This window comes from Hippoglossus hippoglossus, chromosome 6, assembly GCF_009819705.1.
Source record: "Hippoglossus hippoglossus isolate fHipHip1 chromosome 6, fHipHip1.pri, whole genome shotgun sequence".
NCBI classification, from domain to species: Eukaryota; Metazoa; Chordata; class Actinopteri; order Pleuronectiformes; family Pleuronectidae; genus Hippoglossus; species Hippoglossus hippoglossus.
This window is the reverse complement of record NC_047156.1, coordinates 1,802,310-1,825,363: the sequence shown is the minus strand read 5'-3', so window position 1 is coordinate 1,825,363 and position 23,054 is coordinate 1,802,310. Positions and strand designations below refer to the sequence as shown.

The 23,054-nt window shown below is 45.9% G+C and overlaps 1 protein-coding gene across 7 annotated transcripts; it reads right to left on the bottom strand.

Moving 5' to 3' along the window:
* Nucleotides 1–219: 219 nt before the first annotated feature.
* On the bottom strand, nucleotides 220–22,164 carry ckap5 (cytoskeleton associated protein 5). Of its 7 annotated transcripts, none has more exons than XM_034587848.1 (45): nucleotides 22,049–22,164; nucleotides 18,090–18,186; nucleotides 16,896–17,089; nucleotides 16,086–16,292; nucleotides 15,651–15,822; nucleotides 15,431–15,563; nucleotides 15,225–15,325; nucleotides 14,872–14,985; nucleotides 14,682–14,786; nucleotides 14,229–14,318; nucleotides 13,655–13,819; nucleotides 13,259–13,387; nucleotides 12,988–13,155; nucleotides 12,742–12,843; nucleotides 12,232–12,342; nucleotides 11,885–11,977; nucleotides 11,214–11,399; nucleotides 10,988–11,082; nucleotides 10,706–10,889; nucleotides 10,422–10,576; nucleotides 10,022–10,196; nucleotides 9,646–9,759; nucleotides 9,324–9,452; nucleotides 9,034–9,228; nucleotides 8,803–8,929; nucleotides 8,383–8,468; nucleotides 7,931–8,041; nucleotides 6,821–6,943; nucleotides 6,522–6,671; nucleotides 6,235–6,438; nucleotides 6,021–6,156; nucleotides 5,236–5,429; nucleotides 4,970–5,142; nucleotides 3,872–3,895; nucleotides 2,916–3,089; nucleotides 2,690–2,810; nucleotides 2,274–2,453; nucleotides 1,999–2,186; nucleotides 1,823–1,898; nucleotides 1,533–1,721; nucleotides 1,303–1,440; nucleotides 1,135–1,218; nucleotides 851–1,010; nucleotides 629–750; nucleotides 221–496 (listed from the first exon to the last, which is right to left on the bottom strand). In XM_034587848.1, exons 2-45 carry the CDS (start codon nucleotides 18,144–18,146, stop codon nucleotides 233–235), a joined length of 6,198 nt encoding a protein of 2,065 aa, XP_034443739.1. In that variant the 5' UTR covers nucleotides 18,147–18,186; nucleotides 22,049–22,164; the 3' UTR covers nucleotides 221–232. The 7 variants fall into 7 exon arrangements, with proteins under 7 accessions (XP_034443740.1, XP_034443742.1, XP_034443745.1 ...); XM_034587850.1 differs by having other exon boundaries at nucleotides 878–1,010; XM_034587849.1 differs by lacking the exon at nucleotides 3,872–3,895 and having other exon boundaries at nucleotides 220–496.
* Between the last annotated feature and the right edge of the window lie 890 nt (nucleotides 22,165–23,054).

Sequence of the window (23,054 nt, the reverse complement as noted above, 5' to 3'; positions counted from 1 at the left end):
CGTACGTATGAGGGTGCGTTTGATTTGTAATGACATACAGGCATAGTGGGCGGAGTCAGGATCAAATTCGAGGGTGCGTTTGTTATTTTGTGACAGATTTCTGGGGCGTTTGTCTCCAAGTGTTTTCTACCAGCATGAGAATGTGAACACAGAGAGAGTTAGAGGAGGTTGATGTGTGTTCTACCACCAACTGAACTCCACGGGCGTCGCAGGTGACATGAGGCGGCGCTCCTCACTGCCGGTTGCTCTTTATCCGCTCCAGCCGTTTCTTGAGGTCGTCCAGGTTGGCCGCCGGCGAGGCCGAGCGCGTGTGCGTGTGTGACGGGGAGTTGGAGTGTGCGTTGTGTTCCTGCTGGTACATCTCTCTGGACTCTTTGAGCTGAGACAGCTTGCTGTGCAGCATGTCGGTGGAGGACGCCACCGACGGCTTAGACGACAGCAGCGAGGAGATGGGAGGTCGCTGCTGAGGCTCGTCCTCGACTCCTCCTCCGCCCTGCTGCACGTGAGAGGAAGATGAAGACGAGCGTTGGCTTCTATTGTGTACATGCAATACTCATCCTCAACCAAATATTAAGTTTAATGATGATCACACGTCACTGGAAAAGTGAGTGTGTGTGTTTGAACTAACCCTGGAGGTGTTTTCCAGCCCTTGTCTCTGTCTGAGGATCTTCAGTCTCTCGTAGTAAACAGCTGGTTTCAGTTCTTCGTTGTTGCTGGTCAGACTGGAGTCCACGCCGTGCTGAGGGATCACTGCAGACACACACAGGAAGACACACACCAGCTTTACAACACATTCTCGACTTCCTCCTCCTCCTGACTTCGAACCCGCAGCGACAGCTTCCGGTCGTACCTGCCGACGTTTGGATGCGTGACTTGCCTTCTCTTTCGGACTCGATCATGCGAAGGCCTCTCTCCACGTAGCTCTGGAAGAACTGGGACGTGTTTTTCAGGAAGGGCTCCAGGTCGGCGTCCGAGTATTTCTGTTTGTACTCGTACAACTCGGTCAAACCCTGAGAAGAAGAATGACACATGACTTCTGTCTGCCGGGCTCTTTGTTGTTCGGTGTCTGAGGAGTAAAGTTTAAACTGCAGCACATTGTGCACTAAAGGAATTTAAGAAAGCAGCTGAACCGACCTCTTTAGTATTTTCCTTGGAGCCGATCTTCTTGAAGATTTCAGACAGAATGTCACTGACCTTCGCCTTTGACATTCGTTCATCCTGAGAAGGAAACATAACGGACAAGTCAGGTGACACATCCTGAAGAGGAGAGCGATTGAATCGTTTTGGGCTCGTGCCGCTCACCGTGCGCAGACCGCCCTTCTCGTTGCCTCGGTCGCTCTTGAGTCCCGACAGGTTTCCAGAATGTTTGACCACCTGCCTCAGATGGGCCTCCAGCTCCGACTCATTACGATTCTCTATCATCGACAGGTGGTCCAGGATCTGTTTATCAAGACGTTAGTATAATTAATAGATCAAAACCTGGAGATGAATATCGTGAAGAGTCACTCTGACCAGGATCTTTGGTTTGTTACCTGGGGCCCAGTGAGCTTGCAGAGTGTGTGTAGCAGCGTCTTCAGGGTTCTGTGTGGGACGTCGTTCTTCAGCTGCTTGAGCTTCTCTTTGGGAAACACCTTCATGAAGTTGTGGACATCCAGTAAGATCCGATCCAGGTTGATGCTGTCGATGGTCTCTGGGAGATGGCGAGTCATCCTCCACAGACACTGAACACACACACACACACACACCAACACAGGAGAGTGAGTCAGACGTGATAATCCACTGGCACGGACGAGTGAGGCGCTGTGTGCTGTGATGGTCTCACCTTCATGACCAGCTCAGAGAACTTGGGAGGACCGGCTGTCGTGACCAAACTGTCCTGAAGCAAAACCAGCAGAGCGCTGCAGAGACGCAGGAGGAGACACATCAACAGGTTGAGATAAAAGAGCCGCTGCTGCGGAATGTAATCTAAATGAATTTGATTTGCCTTTTCACACGAACCTGATCATATTGGTCTGTTGAGACTTCTCCAGCACTCTGATCACCAGCAGGTTGGTGGATCTGATGAGCTGCTGTCCGTCCTCCATGTCCTCCACCCTGCTGTCCAGCATCAGTGTGATCACGCCGTGCATCAGGTCCTTCAACACGCCCATCGACGCCTCTCTGGCGAGGGACTCCATCGAGAACAACTGACGGGGAGGAATAAAGAAGTTAGCGTGTCCTTAGCCTGAGCTTCACCACCTTGGTCAGTGCTACAGACGCGTCACCTGACTCACAGACAGCATGTTGCCTATGATGCAGCTGTACAGTTTGATGATGTCTCTCTTGTCCAGCCGCTCGTCGGCCATGTGCGTGCTGTTGATGAGCCTCAGCTGCATGAAGGTAGCGATGAGGAACTGGTCGATGTGTCCCGACATGACTTCGGCTTTGTCCTCCTGTCGCAGCACCTCGTCAATCTGCGGGGGGGAATGACGACAGCGTGAGAGGGTTTGAGAACATCAGGAGAATTTTTGTTTTGAATGAGAATATCTAAAAACCCGGTTTATACAACCTCCAGACAGAGTCAGCAACTAACTGCTGAACACGGAGCATTTAGCAGCTGAATTCTAGTCTAAAATAATCTTTATACATAGTCTATGGTGTGTGTGTGTGTGTGTGTGTGTGTGTGTGTGTGTGTGTGTGTGTGTGTTACCTGTGCCAGGGCCTGTATACTGGTGTTAATGTCCCCGCTGGCCACCTGAGAGATGACAAAGTTGATGGTGGAGGCCGTGCTGTTGTGGAGTTCGTCAAAGTGTGGAGAGACAGAATGAATCCTACGAAAACACAAAAGCAGAAACAACCACAAAAATCAAAGATTAATTTGTGTGGTTCTGAAGCTTCATCTTCTAAACGTGCTCCAGTGTCTCGAGCGGACTCACTTGGGTTCGGGGATCATGATCGGCTCCAACAGCTCGTCCAGCTTGTGTTGGACGAGGTCTGGCATCTCGCACACTCTGCTCTGGTCCCTCTCGATCATGTCCAGGTCCAACTGGAACTCCCTGGGGATGGAGGGGTGGGAGGACTCGCTGTGCTGGCTGTTCTGACGGGCTTGGCTGGACGGACAGTACATTATCAATCAGTGTCTCGTGGCTCTAGTCCCAGCTGACAAAAGCTTGGATATAGTTGGGTGCATAGTGACCCATTCAAACTTCTAACTGACTTAAATGTTTTTATCCATAGGACTGGTAAGGTTAGGAATGTGTCCTTTTAGGTTTTTACACATTTTTCACATAAAAAAAAAAAAAAACACACAAAACTGTTGATCATTATAAAAATGCTTTGTGCGACTGTCAGAAGCAGATTTTCTTTTCCAGGTTCAGAACATCCAGGGATCACAAATCAGCCGGGGTCAGACTACATGACATCTCCCGTAATAAACCCTCGTCTAGAAGGAGTGGAGCATGAGGTGGGTTTGGAAAAGATTAAATGAGCAACAGGCAAAGCTATCGACCATTTTATCTGGACTCGGACGTCATCGTCCACCAGCCCACGAGCAACGTGCCGTCCGTCGTGTCTCTCGGCTTCAACACAGGAAGAACTAACGACTCTAAACACATGATGTATAGTCTGACCCCAGCACAAGACAACAGGTAAAGAGGGAGGAAGAATGAATCGTATTAACGTGACAGCAGGTCTGGTGCTTCACTGACCACATGGCCGAGGGGAACAAGGTTAGACTCTTGTTCCCAAACCACGTGAGGAGGCGAAACTCAACTCCAAAGTCAAACTTTCTGATCGTTATCCTTATGAATGATGGATGTTAGACTGACAGTTTGCATTCAGGAGTTCCTACAATGACGAAGAGGGAAGAAGAGGAGGAGAAAGAGGTACTCACATCCTATACGTGCGATACATTATTCTGCTCCATAAGGAAGGCAGGCAGAGCAGAGAGAGCAGGAAATCACACAGGAAGAAAGATGGAGGGTTAAGAGACAAACAGGCAGACGACAGGCAGCCAGCAAAACCAGCCAGCAAAAGAACACACACTCAGTCACACACTCAGTCACACACTCAGTCACACACTCAGTCACACACTCAGTCACACACTCAGTCACACACTCAGTCACACACTCAGGCTACATCCATACTAGTATATCTTCTATAGTCAACGCTGTGTTCAAACTAAACGAGCGGTTTGGCTCAGTTTGAATCCCCGTCCACACTAATGTGCCTGACCATGGATATCACGTGACCTCTCGTATACACTGGACGACACCTGAGCTGCTGTAAACAGGAAGCAGAAAGAGCTCGGCTACAAAGGAGAAGCAGCAATGGTGAAAAGTAAGAGCAGGTGTTTCCTACAAAATGCTGAATTTATCTGAACAGCTGTTGGCAAAGACAGCAGGGTCAGCATTAAGGCTTGTAATGTGTTAACCATGCTGCGTTCTACACGGGCGGCTGAGGCTGATGCCGGTTGTGTTCGTCTGGAAAGAGGTCATTTCTAAAATGAGGCCAGCAGCGAGTATTAGCGGCTCTAAAAGTATTGTGGACGCCAGGAATACCCGTAGCAGAGCGGATGCGTTTTCAAATGAAAACCACAGCAGGGATGTAGCCTCACACTCTCACTCACTGGAGGTTGGTTTCACGGACAGGACAGGATTTATGAGCCTGTGTGAACATGCAGTGACTCAGTAAAACAGGGTGAGAGGAGGAGGACAGATTAGTCATGAGCAGAGAACAAACAGTCAAATGACACGACGCTAAGTCACAACAGTCCACAGCGTGAACAGGTTACGGATGTGACAGATTCAAGAGGAGACTGGTTGACAGGATGAGAACGTGCCAGTGATAAAACAAGTGGGAAAGTTGGTTTGGATGAATCATGTTTCTGTGAATTATGTTGACCACTTAAATATATGTTTTGTGTTGAGGACATTTGATCCATTCACACATGTATCGTACATGTCCCACAGCCCAGAGCCAGGGAACCTACTTGAGCTTGTTGGGGTCTTCCTGTGCCGGCTTTCGGAGGAAGGTGGCGTTGGGGTTCGTCGGGTTCTCCTTCTGAGTTCTCTCCGCCACACTCGGCTTGGCCGGAGCTGCGGCGGCCTTCTTGGCTGAACGCTTGATTCTCTCCTCCAGCATGCTCATGTCTTTCTCTGACAACTGGAGAAGGACGAGGGTAAGAAGGATTTAAAAATCGTAGGGATGGGCGACACGACATCAAATCAATATCAGGACATGTGGCTTCCATCTTACATTTCCAATCAGTTTGTAAACTTGCTCCCCACAGGCGTTGTAGACGGCCACCACAGTGTTCAGGGCGGCATTGCGGACGGACGTGTCTCTGTCACCGATGTGAACAGCAATCTCCTTCATAGCCTTGGCTGGAACCGGTTGGCAAACATTCATCCCGTAGCCCTCTATCAAACAGCCCAGCTCCTCCAGGCATTCTGAGGACGGGAGGAAACAACATGAACAAGTCAGAAACCTTGTTCATCATGAGCTGCTTTCTGACCAAAGGGACTCCTTGGGTTTCTACCACAGGGGCCTGGGTCTAAATTGAGTTCTGGGGAAATCATTTTAACCCCAATAGGTCTATACTCAGCAGGATGTATATACAAAAGTGTCAGTATCTTTGAGTTTACTGTGCATGTTTCTATTGTTCATCAATGCAGCGACGTATCGGAGCTGCAGAATGACTACGAAAGAGGAACTGGTAACAAAGTCCAGACACTGGATTTTTCATGAGAATAATATTTAGAGGGATTTGAAAACTGCAGTGCGTAATGATGAAGTTTTTTTTAAAGATGCAAGTTGAGCAAACTTAACATTCAGCCAGTTTATCTACCGTCCTTGTTGTATAGTCTGCTGCATTAACGCCATCTGGTGGACGAGCTTGTAGCAGCAGCTAATTTGCCTAAACGCAGACGAACAATGGTTTGAAGGAACCTTTTTGCTTCCTGGAGCGGTTTTGGCTGAGATGTGGCTTAAGAGACTTGGAGAAGCTTTAGCCGGTTAGCTTGTCGTGTGTAGAGACATACCAGCTCTCTGTTTGGAGTTCTTGGACTTAGTTCCATCCATGAGCAAAGGGAAGACCTTGGATGCTGGGTAGACTTTACACAGCATGGTCAGTATGGTCCGCACGTCTTTGCGAACCCCGTCCTTTGACTCTCCAACCTGAAGTCAGAGATGAACGTGAGCAGGTAGAAAATAAAGCTTTTACAGTGGTTCTGATCCTCAGAGATGGGCGCTCACCTTGAGTATAAGGTAGGGGATGAAGGAGTTGGCCTCGTACTCAGTCAGGTGGTAGTTCTCTGCGTTCAACATGGCAAACAACAGCTTCAGATATTCCAGCACCTTCATCAGCACCGTGGTGTTGGTGTCAAAGAAGCGCAGCGTGAACCACTTCAGGATCAGGTCCAGACAGCTGATGGTGGCGTCGCTCTCACTCTCCAGCCTCTGTTAAATACAAACACTTTATTACCAGAGCGACACTACTACTGACACACAACCTCCTGGTGGCGCTAGAGGCCGAGCGTTACCTCGATCATGACTCCTATGGCCTTGACGTGTCTCTGAAAGTCAAAGTGGTAAAGCTCATCCTGCAGCCACTTCGCAAAGCAGGTGGACATCTGAGTTTTCAGCTGCTCCAGATATTCATCCCGAGGGGTGTTGAAGTTCCACTTCAAAATCTACAGTTGAAAACAACAAGAAGTTGAAAATTATCACCAAGACCAGGTGTATTATATCAAAAGGTCCAGAGGTCCAGAAAAGATCATCATAATGTCCAAGTAGTGATGATTCACTGAAATGTTTATCTAAAGGTTTCACGGGACGGTACCTTCAGTTGCTTCTCGTCTTTGACCCTCTGTTCCTTAGCGTTGGGGATGAGGACGAAGATCGGCCCGGACTTATCTTCTTCATCCTTCACGCCTTTGGCAGGAGGCTTCTTCCCAGCGGCGCCCTGAGAGGGGGGGGGGCAACACCAGAGAGCGAGTGAGCTGTTGTGTAGTAATAATTGTGTGAAATCCTGTTTTCTCACAGGCTGTGTGTGGCAGAGTGTGTGTGTGTGTGACAGAGTAGAAACAGGAGACAAAGTTGTGTTATGCTGAAAAGATCTCGGTGCGGGTTAGCACACAGAACAGTGTGGAAATGCCGATGTGATATTATTCCAAAAGATGAAACACAAACACATTCATGAGGCCTGAAACACCGACATGTGACATAACTCCGCTCGTGCTCCACTTCTGCATGCATGCATATACGGCACAAATTTTAAATGTTACATGTTCAATTTCACCTCACAACTGTGTGACCATGTGCACATTATGCAGTTGTGTATTCAGTGGTGGTATTAGTGATTGGAGAAACACAGGATTAGGCTGAGCCAAGACTGGACCAGAGAGACGTCGAGTGTCCACTGAGAAACTGCCTGCATCCGCTGCTCATGAGCAAAGCTGTTTTCAGACATGCACTTCGGAGAATGTCCTCACAATTGTCCACACAGTTGGACTCAGAGATTCTACGGCCACACGCGTTCAGAACGTGGAGCGTTACGTTGAGGGATGGCGCTTCACACAGGACGCAGTGTCTACAGCCCGTTGACACCAGCCTCATCACAAAAAGCTCTTGAACCTCGTCTTCTTTCCAAGTTGACATCTCTTTGTCATCCTGATGGTTTCTTCCAGTTCTGCATCCGTCACGTGATACAAACACCGTCAATGCACCCGTTCGCTCACAGTGAATCCTCCGGTTAATCTCCTGCTGTATTCACACATGGGCTCATTAGGACATTATCCAGAGCGTTTACTAAGGGACCGACAGGCTTTCCAGACAGTTTCAGGGGATTATCGGGAGTTCAGTGCATGTCTGAAAGCAGCTTAAGTAGCAGCAGAAGTGTGAAGACACTCTAGGCCGAGTTTCATCGTGAGGACGCTTGTTACACATCTACCTGTTGACTGCCAGCAGCAGCCTTCCCTTTGCTGGAGGGCTTTTTACTAGCATTACTGTCCTTGTCCTTGGAGGGAGGGGGAGGGACGGGTTCCTCGGGAGAGGAGGGAGGCTGAGTGATGAGAAAAACCACACAGTGTTTACACTTCACTGAAATGAATAAAAAATAAAAAAAGGAAACAATATGAAATGTCGACAACTTAAATAAAAGAAATGTTGATGAGTGAATATTTAGACATGTAGAGATCTTCACCTCGTGTCTTTACACTTAACACCACAGTTAATGGGCTCAGGCTGGATTTGATCGAAATCAATGAGCACAACGAGAAAACATTTAAATTCTGATTTTTACTCTTTGTGCTGCATAATAAATCTTTTATAATATAAAATAAATATGAAAACGTCTCTGCTCCAGGCTCCACACTGAAAATAAAAACAGGAGCTGAACTTCACCTTCTTGGCAGCGGCTCCTCCCCGGATCTTCTTAACTTCAGGTTTACTGTCAACACAGTCGTCGCTCGCTGGCTGAGACCTGGAGGCTGCAGAGGACGAGCAAAGGACATTTCATTTTTCTGTTCAGAATACTTTTACCATATTGTGTTGCATATTATGTTTTCAGGAGCCAGATATTAACCCTGTTATTCGAGGACAAACCCACTCAACTCTGCAGACCTATGCCGAGAGCACGCAGTCAGTCTGCTGAGAACTGAACGTTGTGTGTAAAACCATCTACCTTTTACTTTGTGAAGCACTTTGGTCAAACAAGTTGTTTTAAATGTGCTATTTGACTAAAGTTGACATTTTCGCACAGATTCATTCGTTCATTTAAGATTTCCTAATGTGAAACTGTTCATTCATCATGAAGCCACACACCTGAAGCAGATCTGCTTGGCTCTGCAGAGTCTTTCCCTCCTCCTGCCTTGGTGGGAGCGGCGGGTTTGGCCGGCATCACTGCCCTGGCCTTTTCCAACATGGCTACCACCTGATCCTTAGAGGAAGTCTGGAGAGAGATAAAGACAGATCAACAATTAAAGACATGACTCACTGTCACGGGTCAGACACCAAGTTATTTGTTAGTCAAAGCACAAAATATCAGCTCAGTACTTTGAGTTTGCCAGCAGCCTTGGTCATTTTCTCAAAGCCCAGGTGCATCATGAATTTGGGCAGGGCGTCCTGAGCCCTCTTCCTCACGTCTCCGTTTCTGTCCTCCAGGCAGGCGTAAAGCTGAGGGACACACAGCATCAGATCCCCAGGCACCGTCCTCAGGGTGGGCAGCTTCTCCGCTAACCAGCCGAGCACCTGTGTGATGAAGCAGGTTCATGATTTAGTTCAGGATACAGAAAACACTAATAAAGACAGAAGATAAGAAGATAAGAACTTGTGTCTGTGCGAACCTCCTGTCGCAAAAAGGGATTTTCTCTCTTCAGCTCCTCTGACAGGTCTTCTCCCTCCAGCCAGTCCTTCATCCCCGTCTGCTCCACCCACGCCTGCAGAGTAATCATGGCGGCCGCCCTCACATTAGACTGCAGAGGAACAGAGAGACATGGTTATCTCACAGTCAGAGGACATGATGCTGTCCCCAGATAGACACCTTATCATACCTCTTTTGATTTATGAATGAGCCTTCTCAGAAACTACAAACACAGCGCTGCCGCTATTGTTAACATGAAAACACAGATGTGTGTTACTGCTGATTTGTGTGCATGTGTCCAGTACCTTGCTGTCTCCCAGTACAGTGATAATAGGGAATCCCAGTGCTTTGACATGCTGCTTGAGTCCAGGTCCCATGGCTGTAGCCAGCTGCTGCAGGATATTCAGAGTCTGTTGGACCTGGAGACATAAACATAACACTTGTTTTAATATCTTGTTATTGTGACAAGACTTTATTGAATCTTTCTCCGGAGTAACAGAAAACAGCTATTTTTTAACACCCTTGTGGCAGCACTTCAAAACCACATTCACCACAATGAACCAAACTTGTAGTAAGTTTGTTAATCTTGTCCTCATGAAAACTTAAAGTATGAGGGGATATGATAGAGGGAAGAATGTTTTATATCCAAAAGTAGCTCTGAAGTTCGACTCTCTTACTGACCAGGATCTTGTTGGAATCTCCGAGTCGTTCCTTCAGGGTCAGAGGCAGCTCTCCGATGTTGGTTGTGACGAAATTGGCCTCCACTATGATGGCCTTTGCCTCGTCCAGCCCCTCCTTCCTGATCTTCCAGTTCTTATCGCCAATTTTAGACACCAGGTCGGACGTGATCTTCTCACTTAGAGACGTGAGAGAAGAAAGGAGGAGACAGGGTTAATTATGGACACTTATTTATAGTCAACATATTTTCATGTCATGTTTTGAAGTTGGTAAGTATTGGTATATAAAGTACGATATAGTGGCGTCAAATATTTTCCTATTCTGGTTATTTTGACTAACAAATGAATGGGTTGGACTCTGTATTTAAATTCAATACTTCAGAGTCACTGGTCTGTCTGGTTACCTGATATCTGTTCTGGGCAGCAGGTCCATGCTGTCCTGTCCTCCTCCTCCTGCTGCTCCTCCGTCCTCATCCTGCTCCTCTCCGTCATCACCCGCCTCCTCCGCTGCCGCCTTCTTGTTGAATCTGATTGGAGCTGGAGGCGACTGGCCCTGCATCTTTGAGGGTTGCACATACAAATTGATCATTTCTTATCCCCTTGTCATGAGCAACTCCCTCCACAGAACTTAGATGAAGGTATAGACATATCAGTGTGTTCCGTTTCTTGAACTCTCTGATGTTCTTACCTTTTCAAACTCTGCATCAATCTGTGCGAGGAGAGCCGGCTTCTCGTCTTCAAAGAACACTCGCAGGGGAGCTCCCATGTAGAGGTGCATGACTCCCAGCAGGGTGATGGCTGCTATCCGGATAGCGGGGTTGGTCGCTCCCAGAGCAGTCTTCACGTTGTTGATGAAACCTTTCACATTGATCCTGGAGGGAGAAAGACAAATGTCAACAGATTATCTTACAGTGCTTTAGCATCTTTGGTCTTTTTAAGTTTGAGAGTTAAAATGACGACTGAAAATTACCCAGCAAAGCCAAACTCCTTCATGGCGTTCGCCAGCCAGTTGAGAGTCTCCGCCTGGTTTTTCGGGTTCTTCTGTCCAAACGCAATTGAGACAACCTAGCAAAAAAAATACAAACCTTGTAAAACAGCATTTAGTGATTCATTTGAGGTCAGATCTTTGTCAGGGGTTAAAAATTTTTTCAACTTCAACATAGTCAACTAATAAAGAAGAGGAAGTGGTTAAAAACCTGTTCTGCAGTCCACGGCAGCGAGCAGGCCTCTCCGATCGCCGTCAGTCCCTCTTTGGCGTTTCCACCACATTTGACGTCTCCGACTTTGTCTACCAATCCGTCTAAAACCACGTTGGCCGACGTCTTTGAAAACTGTCCTTTCTGAGCAATAAGAGCCACAATGTGCAGCTTCATCTGCATCACCTAAACCAGGAGAGAGGAGACCACGACATGAGACAAGGAACCTCCCGATCCCTCAGTGACTCTCCCTCTCTTGACCTGAAAATCATTTTGCTCTCATCCTGAAATCTGCTTGAGCGTTTTTTAATTTTTGCTCTGAGGAGTTTGGAGAAATCCTCAACCAGATCAAATGTCCCTGGTTTAAAATCTGTTAGATTAAAAACAGTCACGTTGTGTAAAACTGTAAGCGTGATTTTAATTTGGTAAATTTCTCTCCTCATTTTTCTGATTTGATCCATTGTTTAATTTCCCTCCTTCCTCAGATTCCTGGTTAATGAAATATTGTTGTCACCTTTTTAAGCAAAAAACACGTCGTTTATATCGTCATTTCCATTTAGTTACATGTGAGGTTAAATATTTACAATTACAATTCTACCTACAACACTTCTAAAGAGATCATTTCTACACATTATGGTCCTGAGCTGGAGAAATAAATAATAGCGAGTTACCTGAAAGTTAGTCTCCTTCCAACCTGGTTTCTTGGCCAACATCCTGACTAAAGCCTGACAGGGCATCTGCCCCTTATCCATGGTCTCAGCGGCCTAGAAGCACAGAGGAATCTACAGATTAATGTCTGCAGATCTAACATTGTTCATCAGATGATGACACATGAAGCTTTTTCATGTTAAATCTCCAAACTGAAAACTTGTGCGTCGTAAAGTTCAACCAGTCGGATATCCTTCAATTTGTTTTATGTCTTTATATAACAAAGATGAGCATCAATTCCTCAGATTGGAATAAAGTATTTAATTATCAAATCGATTACTCAATCATTTAATTGATCAGTTGTATTTACCCGTTGGAATTCCTCCATACTCGCCAGCCTCTCCTTCCAGTTGGCCGAGTCCAGCTGCTGCAGACAGGAAGCAGGAAGTACGCCTCCTGCCAGGTCCTCACACGCCTCGATCTGACAAAACACAAACACACACTAGTGTCATCAGAAATACCGACAGCGATATATCCAGATCCTGCTGAATCCCTCAGAGCCGTAGAATAAAACAGATGTGCCATTATTACCTTGGTGAAGGAGGTTATGTTTTAATTGATGTCTGTCACTCATTCAGCAGAATTACTCAAAAACTACTGAAACCATTTTCCCAAAAATGTTGTGTAAGATACTAATTCAATTTCTCAGAGAAATTGACCAACTAACAGAGTTGATATCAGACTTTAAGTGTTAAAGTGTGCGTTATGTTTTTGTTAGCACGCAGCAGCAGCGGTCAGTTTTCAGGTGATTTTACAAAACATCTTGTTTTGAAGTCACTGAAGCTTCACCTGACACGTGAGCGTCTGCACACAGACTTACCGACAGTTCGGTCTCTATCACTTCTTTGTTGTCAGACGTCTTCTTGGCTTTTCCTCCAGCTGCAGACGTGGGTTTGCCTTTCTTAGGTGGACCTGACACCGACTGCAAAACAAACAGAGACGTGATGTCACTCTAGATTGAGTCGTTCTGTCCATGACCCAGAAACAGCTGAATAACCAGGTGATAAATCAACATGTATTCTATCATTTACTTTAGTTGTCTATATGTGCATTGCAGTGAATATACCTTGCTGGTAGCAGCGGCTGGGTTCTTCCTGGGTGGGGCAGAGGATTTTGGGGGGGCTTCAGCAGTGGGAGGGGCTTTAGCAGCAGATTTCTTGTCCCCGGCTCCGCCACCGCCTCCTCCACCTTTCCTCCCTCCAGGGAGCTCCACTTTATCAGCACTCTCCTTTATCTGTTACCACATGAAAGGGAGGGACAGTGATTAGCAGGCAAGGGTGTTAAAAATTAAGCTTTTTAAAAGGTTTGATGCGAGTTTTCCCTCGACTGATCGTTACCCTGTCCAGTTTGAGTTTATCCAAGTCGGCCAAGAAGGGGTTCACAGCTTTCTCTCCAGCCACCTTCATGGCCGTCCCCAAAGCTTCAAACGCAGCGTCACGCACCTCTGGAGCAGAGTCGTTCACTTGCTGAAATGGAGAAAAGAGCGAGGATTTAATGGTGGTGGTGATATTACACCACCTGAAATCACCTCACACATCCCCATGGTATGAGAATGTATGAAGCAACAATGGGTTCTCACAAGTTATTAATTTAAAATGGTAGTATTGGTACTTTTCATACAATATTTTTCACTGAACATATTTTAATATCAGTCCTGTATTGAGACGGAAAAGAAAATGAAACATCCGATTTATTTCTCATTTAGAGTTTAGTCAAAACAAGGGTGTATGCACCTTAACGAGAGCAGCACAGAAGGGTTTGAGGACGCTCTTGGGCAGAGTGGCCTGTGTGCAGTGTCTGAAGGAGCGGGCTAGATACAGGGAGGCCTGCTGCTTGATGGAGGGATTCTTATTGTCCATCACAGAGAGGATGTCCTCAGAAAGGTTCTGTAGAGTGGTCTGGAAGAAGGATAGAGAACGTTAGACATTATATAAACAATAAAAACATCAAGGTCTTCTAAAAAGCATTAGAGGTCTGGGGAGTGCTCTATAAATAACAGAACATGAAGTAAGGAATCAATACAAGAGCAGTGGTTGGCCCTGTAGAGTCACGTCAACCCGACTGATGAAAGCTTTTTGAAAAGATCCCAACTCTAATGAACATTAAAAAAGTAACTTCATCGCTGGAAAGGAACGTCTCAAAACTAGGTCAGCATGAACAATTTATTTATGTTTGTTTAATTTGTGTAATTGTCATGTACCCAGAGAAAACCAATATGATATTATATAAACTCTCCACAGGGCGTCTGCGGCCGGCGGTGGTCAGTTTCAGCTGTATCATGGTAACGTGTGTTTACACTCTACTTACAGTGAGGAAGATGGCATCAATGGCCTCTTGCAGGGCCTGGACGACCTGAGGCTTCTTCTCCTTGAACTTCTCCAGAATAGTTGGAACCACCTGAATACACACAGAGCGCCAATTTAGCAATAATCAATGATTCTGAAACATGGAACAGTTGTTTTGTTTGTGTTTGACACAAAGAAATAACTGTAAAATATAATTTTATTGTTGCCCTTTTGTGGAACAAGCTCCCAGAGACCTGCAGGTCTGCTGCAAGTCTTATTTCTTTTAAATCAATGCAGAAGACTTTCCATGTTGCCAGGGACTTTATTAAATCATACAATTAATTATTTCTTAAACTGCACAGTATTTTCACTCTTATTTAATTATTTAATTCTGTATTTAACTCCTTTTAAATTTATTTTTAAATGCTTCTTTTTTAACATTGCTGTATAATGTGAAGAGTTTCATTTAACTTACTTGTCCGGCATATGTTCCAAATTTCTTCCTGAGACCAGAGGCGAGTCCGGCCAGACATTTTGCTGCCAGCGACACCAGCATCACGTTGGCATCTTTTCCCACAACCTGGAACATGAAACCAGTAAATGTTCAATATCGAGTCACCAGATCGCTCCTCTTGTTAAGATTGCTGAAGTTCTTCAGTCTTTACCTTCTTCAGTGCTCGGACGAGGTCTCCATAGTCTCCATTCTCCAGTTTGGGCTTCTTGGCCAGAAGCTCTACAGCCTCCAGAGCTTCCTTCCTTTCCTGCCACTTTTTAGCTTCCTGCAAAACAAACAAGCAAGAGCATGGTCACATCCATACTATTATATTACATATTCATCCATTAGCTCAACCCATTTATCCACAATGTTAAAAAAATGACCCTTTAAAACTAAAACGCTCTGTGTCAATGTGAGCATTGTAGCTCCAAATCAATATAGAAGATCAAACTTCAGCAGTTAACACAGAAAGACTTGATGTGTTTAAGTTTCAGAGTAGTCTATATAGTTTTAAAAACATACAATTTTGTCGTAGAAGTCTTTAGGAATCTTGGCCAGAATGTCCACAGCTTCCAGCAGCTCATACGGATCCACTGCTGCCACAGTGTCTGCTTCATCGTCTCCTGGAAGAGGAAGAGGAGAGGGCATGACTACAACTCCTCGACATTAAAAGCTTGTGTGCGTGTGTATACACCTGTTCTAGCAGTTTGTCGTCTATGTAAACCTACCATCAGAATCTGCTCCTCCTTCAGCACTATGCTGCTCAAACTTTGCCTTCAGGTCCTGCTGCGAACGCAAGAACCTTGTTTGCTTGGCAGCAGAAGTAGGGAGCTTCACCCACTCCTCCTCCAGGTCCTTCAGCTGCAGAGACACAACAAAGAGGAGTTTAACTTGACCCATAGAGGAACATTAAGGTGAGTAAGTAAAGATGCAATGAGTCTGTCCCACCTGTACAGAGTTGATGGTCTGCAGTGAAGGTCGAATAGCATCTCTGATCCATCTGTAGATCTCCACAGCGAGCAGCTTAGCTTCGTCTCTCACCGCCTTCTCTCTGGACTCAAACTGCTTCGGTAAAATCTTCACTATTGGTTTCAGCGTCACAATCTTGGATCCATACTCACTATGGGAAGATGATGACAGATCGAGGGGTGAGAAGTTAGTGTCACTGACATGAGATAGAAGACTGTTTCACTTAATACTGGGACGACTTACAGCAGCCGAAAGCCATTGATGCAGCATCTAGGTCAGGTATTGTTCATTTAGCAGATTTGTTATTAATAAATCACCATAAGACACAACATAAGGTGCACATTGTTTTCAGCTTGTCCCCACTGTGATGACATCAATGGTTTCTGACACTCCAACCAGGGAAGGAGCACTGACCTGAGAGCCTTCCTGAGCGTGTCCATGCAGGTCACCACTATCTTGGGGTTCTTGTTGTCCAGTCCCTTCAGCAGCTCTTCCTGAACCACCTCGGCCTTCTCGATCTCGATGTACATCAGACAGATGTCGGCGCCCAGCTCCTTGGCCCGGGCCTTTGGCTGGTTGAACACTTTGGTCACCACGCCCGACACCACCTCACCGGTCGTCCTGAAGACAAAAAGGAGAAATATGAACTTTATGAACAAGGTTGACATGAGTGGACCTTTTTAAAAGATCAGCACGAGTGCGCTTTACCTCAGCTGCTACAACTCCAGCCTAATGGGAAACACTGCACACTCCTTTATAAAAGACATTTGATTTTGGCATCGACTTGGTACTAAAGCATCGGTTCTCGTGAGATCCCTCGTGCCTGCAGACCAACTTCTGCATCATCTCCTTGAACCTATCACATCTTTCTTGTTCCTCTCCATACCTCCAGGGAACATCATCTGACTTCGCCATCCCCTCACACAACATCACTGTCTAGAATCGCAGAGGATTTTTTATTTTTTTATTTACTGTGACAAAGGATAAAACAGTTGCCCCATAACAATTTCCCAGACATGTTAATTCCCGTCTGTGAGCATTAACTAACTGTTGTGCATTGTTCTGGCGTCTGTTGAGGCTTTAACTTAATAATCTAAAACACGTCCCGACCAATGCAGCCCCCCCCCCCCCGGTGGTATTTTAAAGACGCAGTGTTTCTGTTCTGAATGACCACGTATTCCAGACTTTCAAAAAGATGCAACCCTAGTTGTGACCATTACTCACTTGCCAGCTACATGAGCGTTCTCGACAAAAACCAGAGCCGCCTCAAGGCCTTTGAGCTGAGCCACAGCGTTGGAGTCTGTGACAAACTTCTTTAAGAGTCCGAGGTACTTCCCCCACTCTGGACTCTTCTCGTCTCTTATCTTCTGAAACAACTTCACAGCTTCTTCATAACCGCTCAGACGGGCTTTCCACACCTGAGGAAGTGCACGGGTCGCATAGAAGAGAGTGAAGAAGAAGAAGAAGAAGAAAAAGAGAGAAACATTACAACCATTATGGATTAGTCTGCCGATCGTTTTTGCAATTTCCTAAAAATTACAATTATAAATTTCCCAGACCCAAAAGGTTAAATGGTCCGATTATCAAAACATCTATTCAAAACATAAAGATACTGATATTATTAGTTGGAAAAACAACTAAAACATTAACAGATGCTGCTTAATTTTCACCTCAGATTTAAATTAAGTAATCAATCAATCAATCAATCAATCAACTAATTATTTCAGATGTTATCTCAACCTTTTGTATGAGATTGCATTATTGGACGTAATAAACTGGAAAGTGTGAATGTTGGCAGCAGGACAGTTTATAAGAGAAAGTCAAAGATAAACTGTGTTTCAGGGTTTGTGGTAATAAAGGAACTTATAAACAACAATGAAACTATGACAGAAGAAAATAACATTTCATTGGTGCTGGCATTTTCATGGGACAATTGGCCAAATATAAAACCTCTGCAGCATTAACCATCCAGGCAGAAGAGCCATTGTTTGGGAAAAAGCAGAATCAAACACTATAAGTAGCCAAACAACTGGATGTCATTGGTTCGATTCCTGATTAAATACTTAGAGTAAAATACATTAAGACTGATGTCATGCTTGATTGGTTAACAGCATGTTGGTATGGTCTGGATTGGATTTGTGTATTAGATTAATCCTCTACTTAAAGCCTATTGTGGATAAGGATCTAAATAAACAGGGGGAGCAAGTATGTCAGAAAGCTAATCAGACAGCAACTGTGCATGTGCTGGTTTAACTGTGAGACGAAGTTAAGATGAGCTTCAGTAAACACCAGCTGAAAATGTACACAACAAAAAAGCTATGCATGATCATCATCTCATAACAGGAACGTTTTGAAGGAGACGTATAGTCAACATGTCCTGTTATTAGTTCTCTAAAAGGAAATCTGAGGAAAACTCACCTTGTGTTCACATTTCTGGTCGACGGGAAGCTTCAGCCACTCGCTATCGTCCCCCATGTTGGCCACTGGAGGGGTGGGCTTCCCCAAACGTACTCAACTGGAAAAACAACACAAATATATTTACTGTTGGACTGCTGGAGGAAAAGGTAAACACTAAAAATCCTACTATAGCTGCAGCAACTTTATTCACATCTCTGCTGGAGACATTCAACAACTCAGGGACTTCACATTAACCACTTAACATAGAGAATTGAGTCAAAACTGTAACGACTTATAGTGATCAGGTTGGTCCCGGGCCAAATTCATCACTAGCAGTTGATTACTATAAAATAATTAAATAGCTTCTGTATGATTGTACCAGAACTTGAGGGAAAGGTAATAGTATCTGTAAAAGAAATTACTTTTTTAAAAATGGTATAAACATAAAAGACCTCAAATGAACACTGCAAGCGGACATAGTGGAGCTGTGCATGGCTCCCCGGGTGTCTGCCCACGTCCTGGTACAAACCCCCCCACGGTCTGATGGCTCAGTACCACCCCCATCAAATTTTCAGCCTGGGAAAAACCCTGCTTCAGATGCTTTCAGACATGCACTGAACTCTGAATAATCTCCTGAAGTGATCCAGAGGGTATGTCAGTTGCTCCAGAAAATACTTTAGTTTAGCCTGGAGTCAATATCAGTACCAGTAATCTAGATCACTATGTTCCAACTAAGAAACAGCTTTACATGTGCTAAAAATATTTTTCGTTATTGTCAGTTGTTGGCAATAAGAGACTGAATCAAGTGAAGTCAGTTGCCGTATCTGTCAGTCACTTACTTCCAGTGGAAAGTATTAGCATGTGATCGTCTAATGCACATTCAGGGAGCGGCTACGGGTTCATATTTCCTATTGATCCGGCCCAGTCTCGTAAACAGGCTCAAGATTATCCACATCTCTGCAAAGTGCTGTCGTCATGGAGCCAAAATTACACATAAGCAATGAAAACCTGACAAATTGAGTCTTTCAAATTGTTCATGCGAATATGACTCACAGTAGTGTCCTTAACATTTTACCACCCCTGCCACAAATGTGTTACAAACTCTGTAACAGGCCTCTGGATGAGTAGAGAGCACCGATCTCTGTTAAAAGGAAATTGCTTATTCAACGTGACCTTGCTTGTCCATAAGACTCGTGCACAGACGCATAGAACACGACTTGAAAGCTTTCCAAGAATCCTCTTGTTGACCTGAGGCGACAGGGCGTCCACAACAGCAGCCCCCCCCCCTCCCTCCCTCTCCCTCAACAAACCAGAGACTGCACGGAACTGTCCTCCTACAAAACACAACTTAAAACCCACCTCTTTTCACTTTAAAAAGTATATAGCATGGGGCCTGTGCTACGAAGCATGTTCAACATTCACAGAATATTTTGTTATCCGGCTTCAGTTCACCTAACCGCAGCTTTCCTAATAAACTGTATGAAAACTCTGAAGCTGGTTATCGACCGTCTCAGTTAACTGTTGGTTTTCTTATCCAGCTACGAGTGTTTATGAGACAGAGGCGGAGCCGCTTATTCTGAGGATCATCGTCAGAACCATGAATAAAGTCTAAATATTTATATAATGTAGATATATAAAGCTAATATCTGATGGTAAAGTCGGTAATAGGGACCTCCAAAAGTAACATTCCACAAAGTGAAACGTAAATGATGATCACATAACTAGAATATATGAATATGAACGAACAGATACATTTTACTAGGATTATAACAGATTATTTGTTTGTTGACTGATGATGAACAAACTATTATGAACATGCGACACAGATAAAAACGTTAAAAGTGATGTCAGTGTTTCTGCTGCCAAAGCAGAGAGAAGAGAAAAGAGGTTAATGAGTAATGAGCTTGAAATGTTCATTAATAAACAGTTCGTTGATCCTTTTATAATAAAATACATTAGAGGCTTTAGTTTGTCAGGAATCAAAGGATCTTTGTTGAATTCAAATGAAGCTATAATAGTTGTGCGTTCCATGTCCCCCCCCCCCCCCCAATCTCTGCGTGGGTTTTCCAGTTTCCTCCCAGGACATGCAGATTGGGGTTAGGTTAATTGGAGAATCTAAATTAACTGAGTGTGATTGGTTGTTTGTCTCTTGGATGGACACTCTGGTTTTCCAGTGATCTGATTGGTCAGTAGTTCAGTTCTTGGCAGGTATTGACCTCTCATCTCAAACTTCAGGTTGATGGTTCAGCATCAGTTACCATGGTGATTTACCCTGCAACAAACAAACCAGCTTCATAGGACTGAGAAGTTAAACCTGAAGTTATCTGGATAACAGCAAACGGTTGTAGACAAACTAATGATATGTTGCTCTGGCTAATGGTTGTTGATTTATACACTTAATAGCTGCGCCCCAAATTCAGAGACCCGCCTCCTTCAGAGGACGCCGTTTACAAAAGGGTCGGGTAGACTGCGAAGGTCGAACTGAAACGAGACGTCTGGTCTACAGAAGCTTTCCGTGATCAGCATCACCAGTTGATCCTGCTTTTATTTCTGTTGCCTAGCAACGTAGCTGAAGTTGGATGCAACTAATGCTCCTTGGTTTTTTGACATGTGAACCGTTAGCTGTTCGGTTGCGTTAAGCTAATACTCAAGCATCAGACGTCTCGTCGCCTGCCGGCACTACAGCGAGTCCTGGGATAGGATGGGATGGGAATGATCCACACGTCAGAGCCTCCGTGTCTCTGGGTCCAAAGGACGTATTTGCTTTCCACATTTGAAACAGCTTTCGAAATGTGACAGCCTAGTCGCAGCACCGCGACGCAACCGGTCTTCAAACGCAGCCTCGGAAGGAGGCAGAGCCTGAATTACAACCAGCTCTGCTCCCAGTAGAACTACATGCACCCATTATGGACTGCACTTCACCTTTTACTGGTTTAACTCTCCTAACTGTGCAATACAATGGTTCATGAGCAATACACTGCACATATGTTTCCTGTTTTTACACTGTATTCCATGTATATTCCTTACACTTAAGCATTACATGTTACTTAATGATGCCTAGTTTTGACTCTTGCTGCTGTAATATTGCAAATTTCTCATCTTATATATGGGGGGGGGGGGGGTGATAGAATCTAGGACAAGTCAATAGTAATGTGGATATAACGGGAAAATAATCATAATCATTGAATATGAATTCCTCTGGGACACAACAGTCTAGTTCAGAGATCAAATAATTGCCCCACGCTGCAGAACAGCCTCATCAACCCCCCCCCCCCCCCAGCTGTGACCCCCATCACACAGGGTTTCACGACAGGTAGGAGCATGTGCACGAGGGAGCAGGCAGGTCAACTACACTGCAAAACAACGCATCTGAAATTCTGACCCACATTCAAACGTAAACACAACCTGGGGTATGAATGAACCCCCCCCCCCCACGCACAGCTGCCCTGCGTGCACCCACAAACTAGCCTGCACCCCGGCACCCCGACCAGTCACTACCAACCAGGCCAGCGAAGGTCAGCTACCGGTGCCAGTCACGATCTGGTTGTGTCAATAACAACAGTCCCAGTGTCCTCGCACTGGGAGTGGTCGGCATCTTAACTAGCTGTCGGCGGTTACCAGTCATGTGAGCGCCATTAACTAGCTAACGTAGCAACAACACTGACAGTTGCTAGGTGCGGGTTCAAACGCCGTTACTGGGTCCAACGTCTCCTCGGGGTAAACGCACGCGCGTCTGGCTCGGTGCACGAACTGGTTTACTGGGTTTCGGCCCCAAAAAGGGAAAAAGGTTCCCAGCGAGCCCTGGCTCCTCGTTAGCCGCCGTTAGCTGCCGGGAAACCGGGCTACGAGCTAATCGTCCATCCGCGCCAACACAGCCAGGCCGAGCCACGCACTTCACACCGAGGGGCACCCGGCCAGCTAGCCTCGTTAGCCCGGAGCTAACTGCGAGTTCTGAGACGGAATCGGACATTTGACGTTACCTGCTGGGGTCAGTGGGAGACAATGCGCCGCTGGCTGTCCGCTTTAATGGAGGGATACTGGTTTCTGTGTGGTGGAGCCCAGCCGAGCTTTATACCAACTTCACCACTGACACCTGCTAAACAAAACGCCACTTCCGTTTCACAGTAAAGCTCAGAGACACCGCGGGGCTCCCTCGTGCAAACTGTGGAATCAACTCGTGTATGTTCAATAGTTTTCATATGTTTTTCTGTTAATTAACGTAGATGAATATAAACTGATGTGTTTCTGTGTCTCACCGGAGAATCAGGCAGCTGGCATTTTGTTTTAGGATCGAGTTAAAGGCAACTTCCGGTTTTGTGGTTGCTGCCTCTGTCCAGCTTGTTTGCAGGTTTTTGAAATGTCTCCAAGGGCGGAGAGACAGTGGAAGGGCGGAGACAGGAGGAGAGACAGTGGAAGGGCGGAGACAGGAGGAGAGACAGTGGAAGGGCGGAGACAGGAGGAGAGACAGAGAGAGACAGGAGCGGAGACAGGAGGAGTGACAGGAGGAGACGGGAGGGGAGACAGGAGGAGACAGGAGGAGACGGGAGGGGAGACAGGGGGAGAGACAGGAGAGAGACAGAGAGAGACAGGAGGGAAGACAGGAGGAGAGACAGGAGGAGAGACAGGAGAGAGACAGAGAGAGACAGGAGGGAAGACAGGAGGAGAGACAGGAGGAGAGACAGGAGGGAAGACAGTGGAAGGGCGGAGAGACAGGAGGGGAGACAGTGGAAGGGCGGAGAGACAGGAGGGGAGACAGGGGAGGGAGACAGGAGAGACAGAGAGAGACAGGAGGAGAGACAGTGGAAGGGCGGAGAGACAGGGGGAGACAGGAGGGAGAGACAGGAGGAGCGACAGGAGGGAGACAGGAGAGACAGAGAGAGGGAGACAGGAGGAGAGACAGGAGGGAGACAGGAGGAGAGACAGGAGGGAGACAGGAGGGGAGACAGGAGGTGACACAGGGGGAGAGAGACAGGAGGAGAGACAGGG

What these genes read in the sequence shown, in the direction of transcription:
- ckap5 (XM_034587848.1), bottom strand. Translation starts at nt 18,146, where the DNA reads ATGGGGGACGATAGCGAGTGGCTGAAGCTTCCCGTCGACCAGAAATGT. An exon ending in ATAAACTCAAACTGGACAGG is followed by an intron (nt 13,156 to 13,258) that starts GTAACGATCAGT and finishes ATGTGGTAACAG; the next exon opens with ATAAAGGAGAGTGCTGATAA. An exon ending in ATGTATCGCACGTATAGGAT is followed by an intron (nt 3,090 to 3,871) that starts GTGAGTACCTCT and finishes CTGTCCGTCCAG; the next exon opens with CCAAGCCCGTCAGAACAGCC.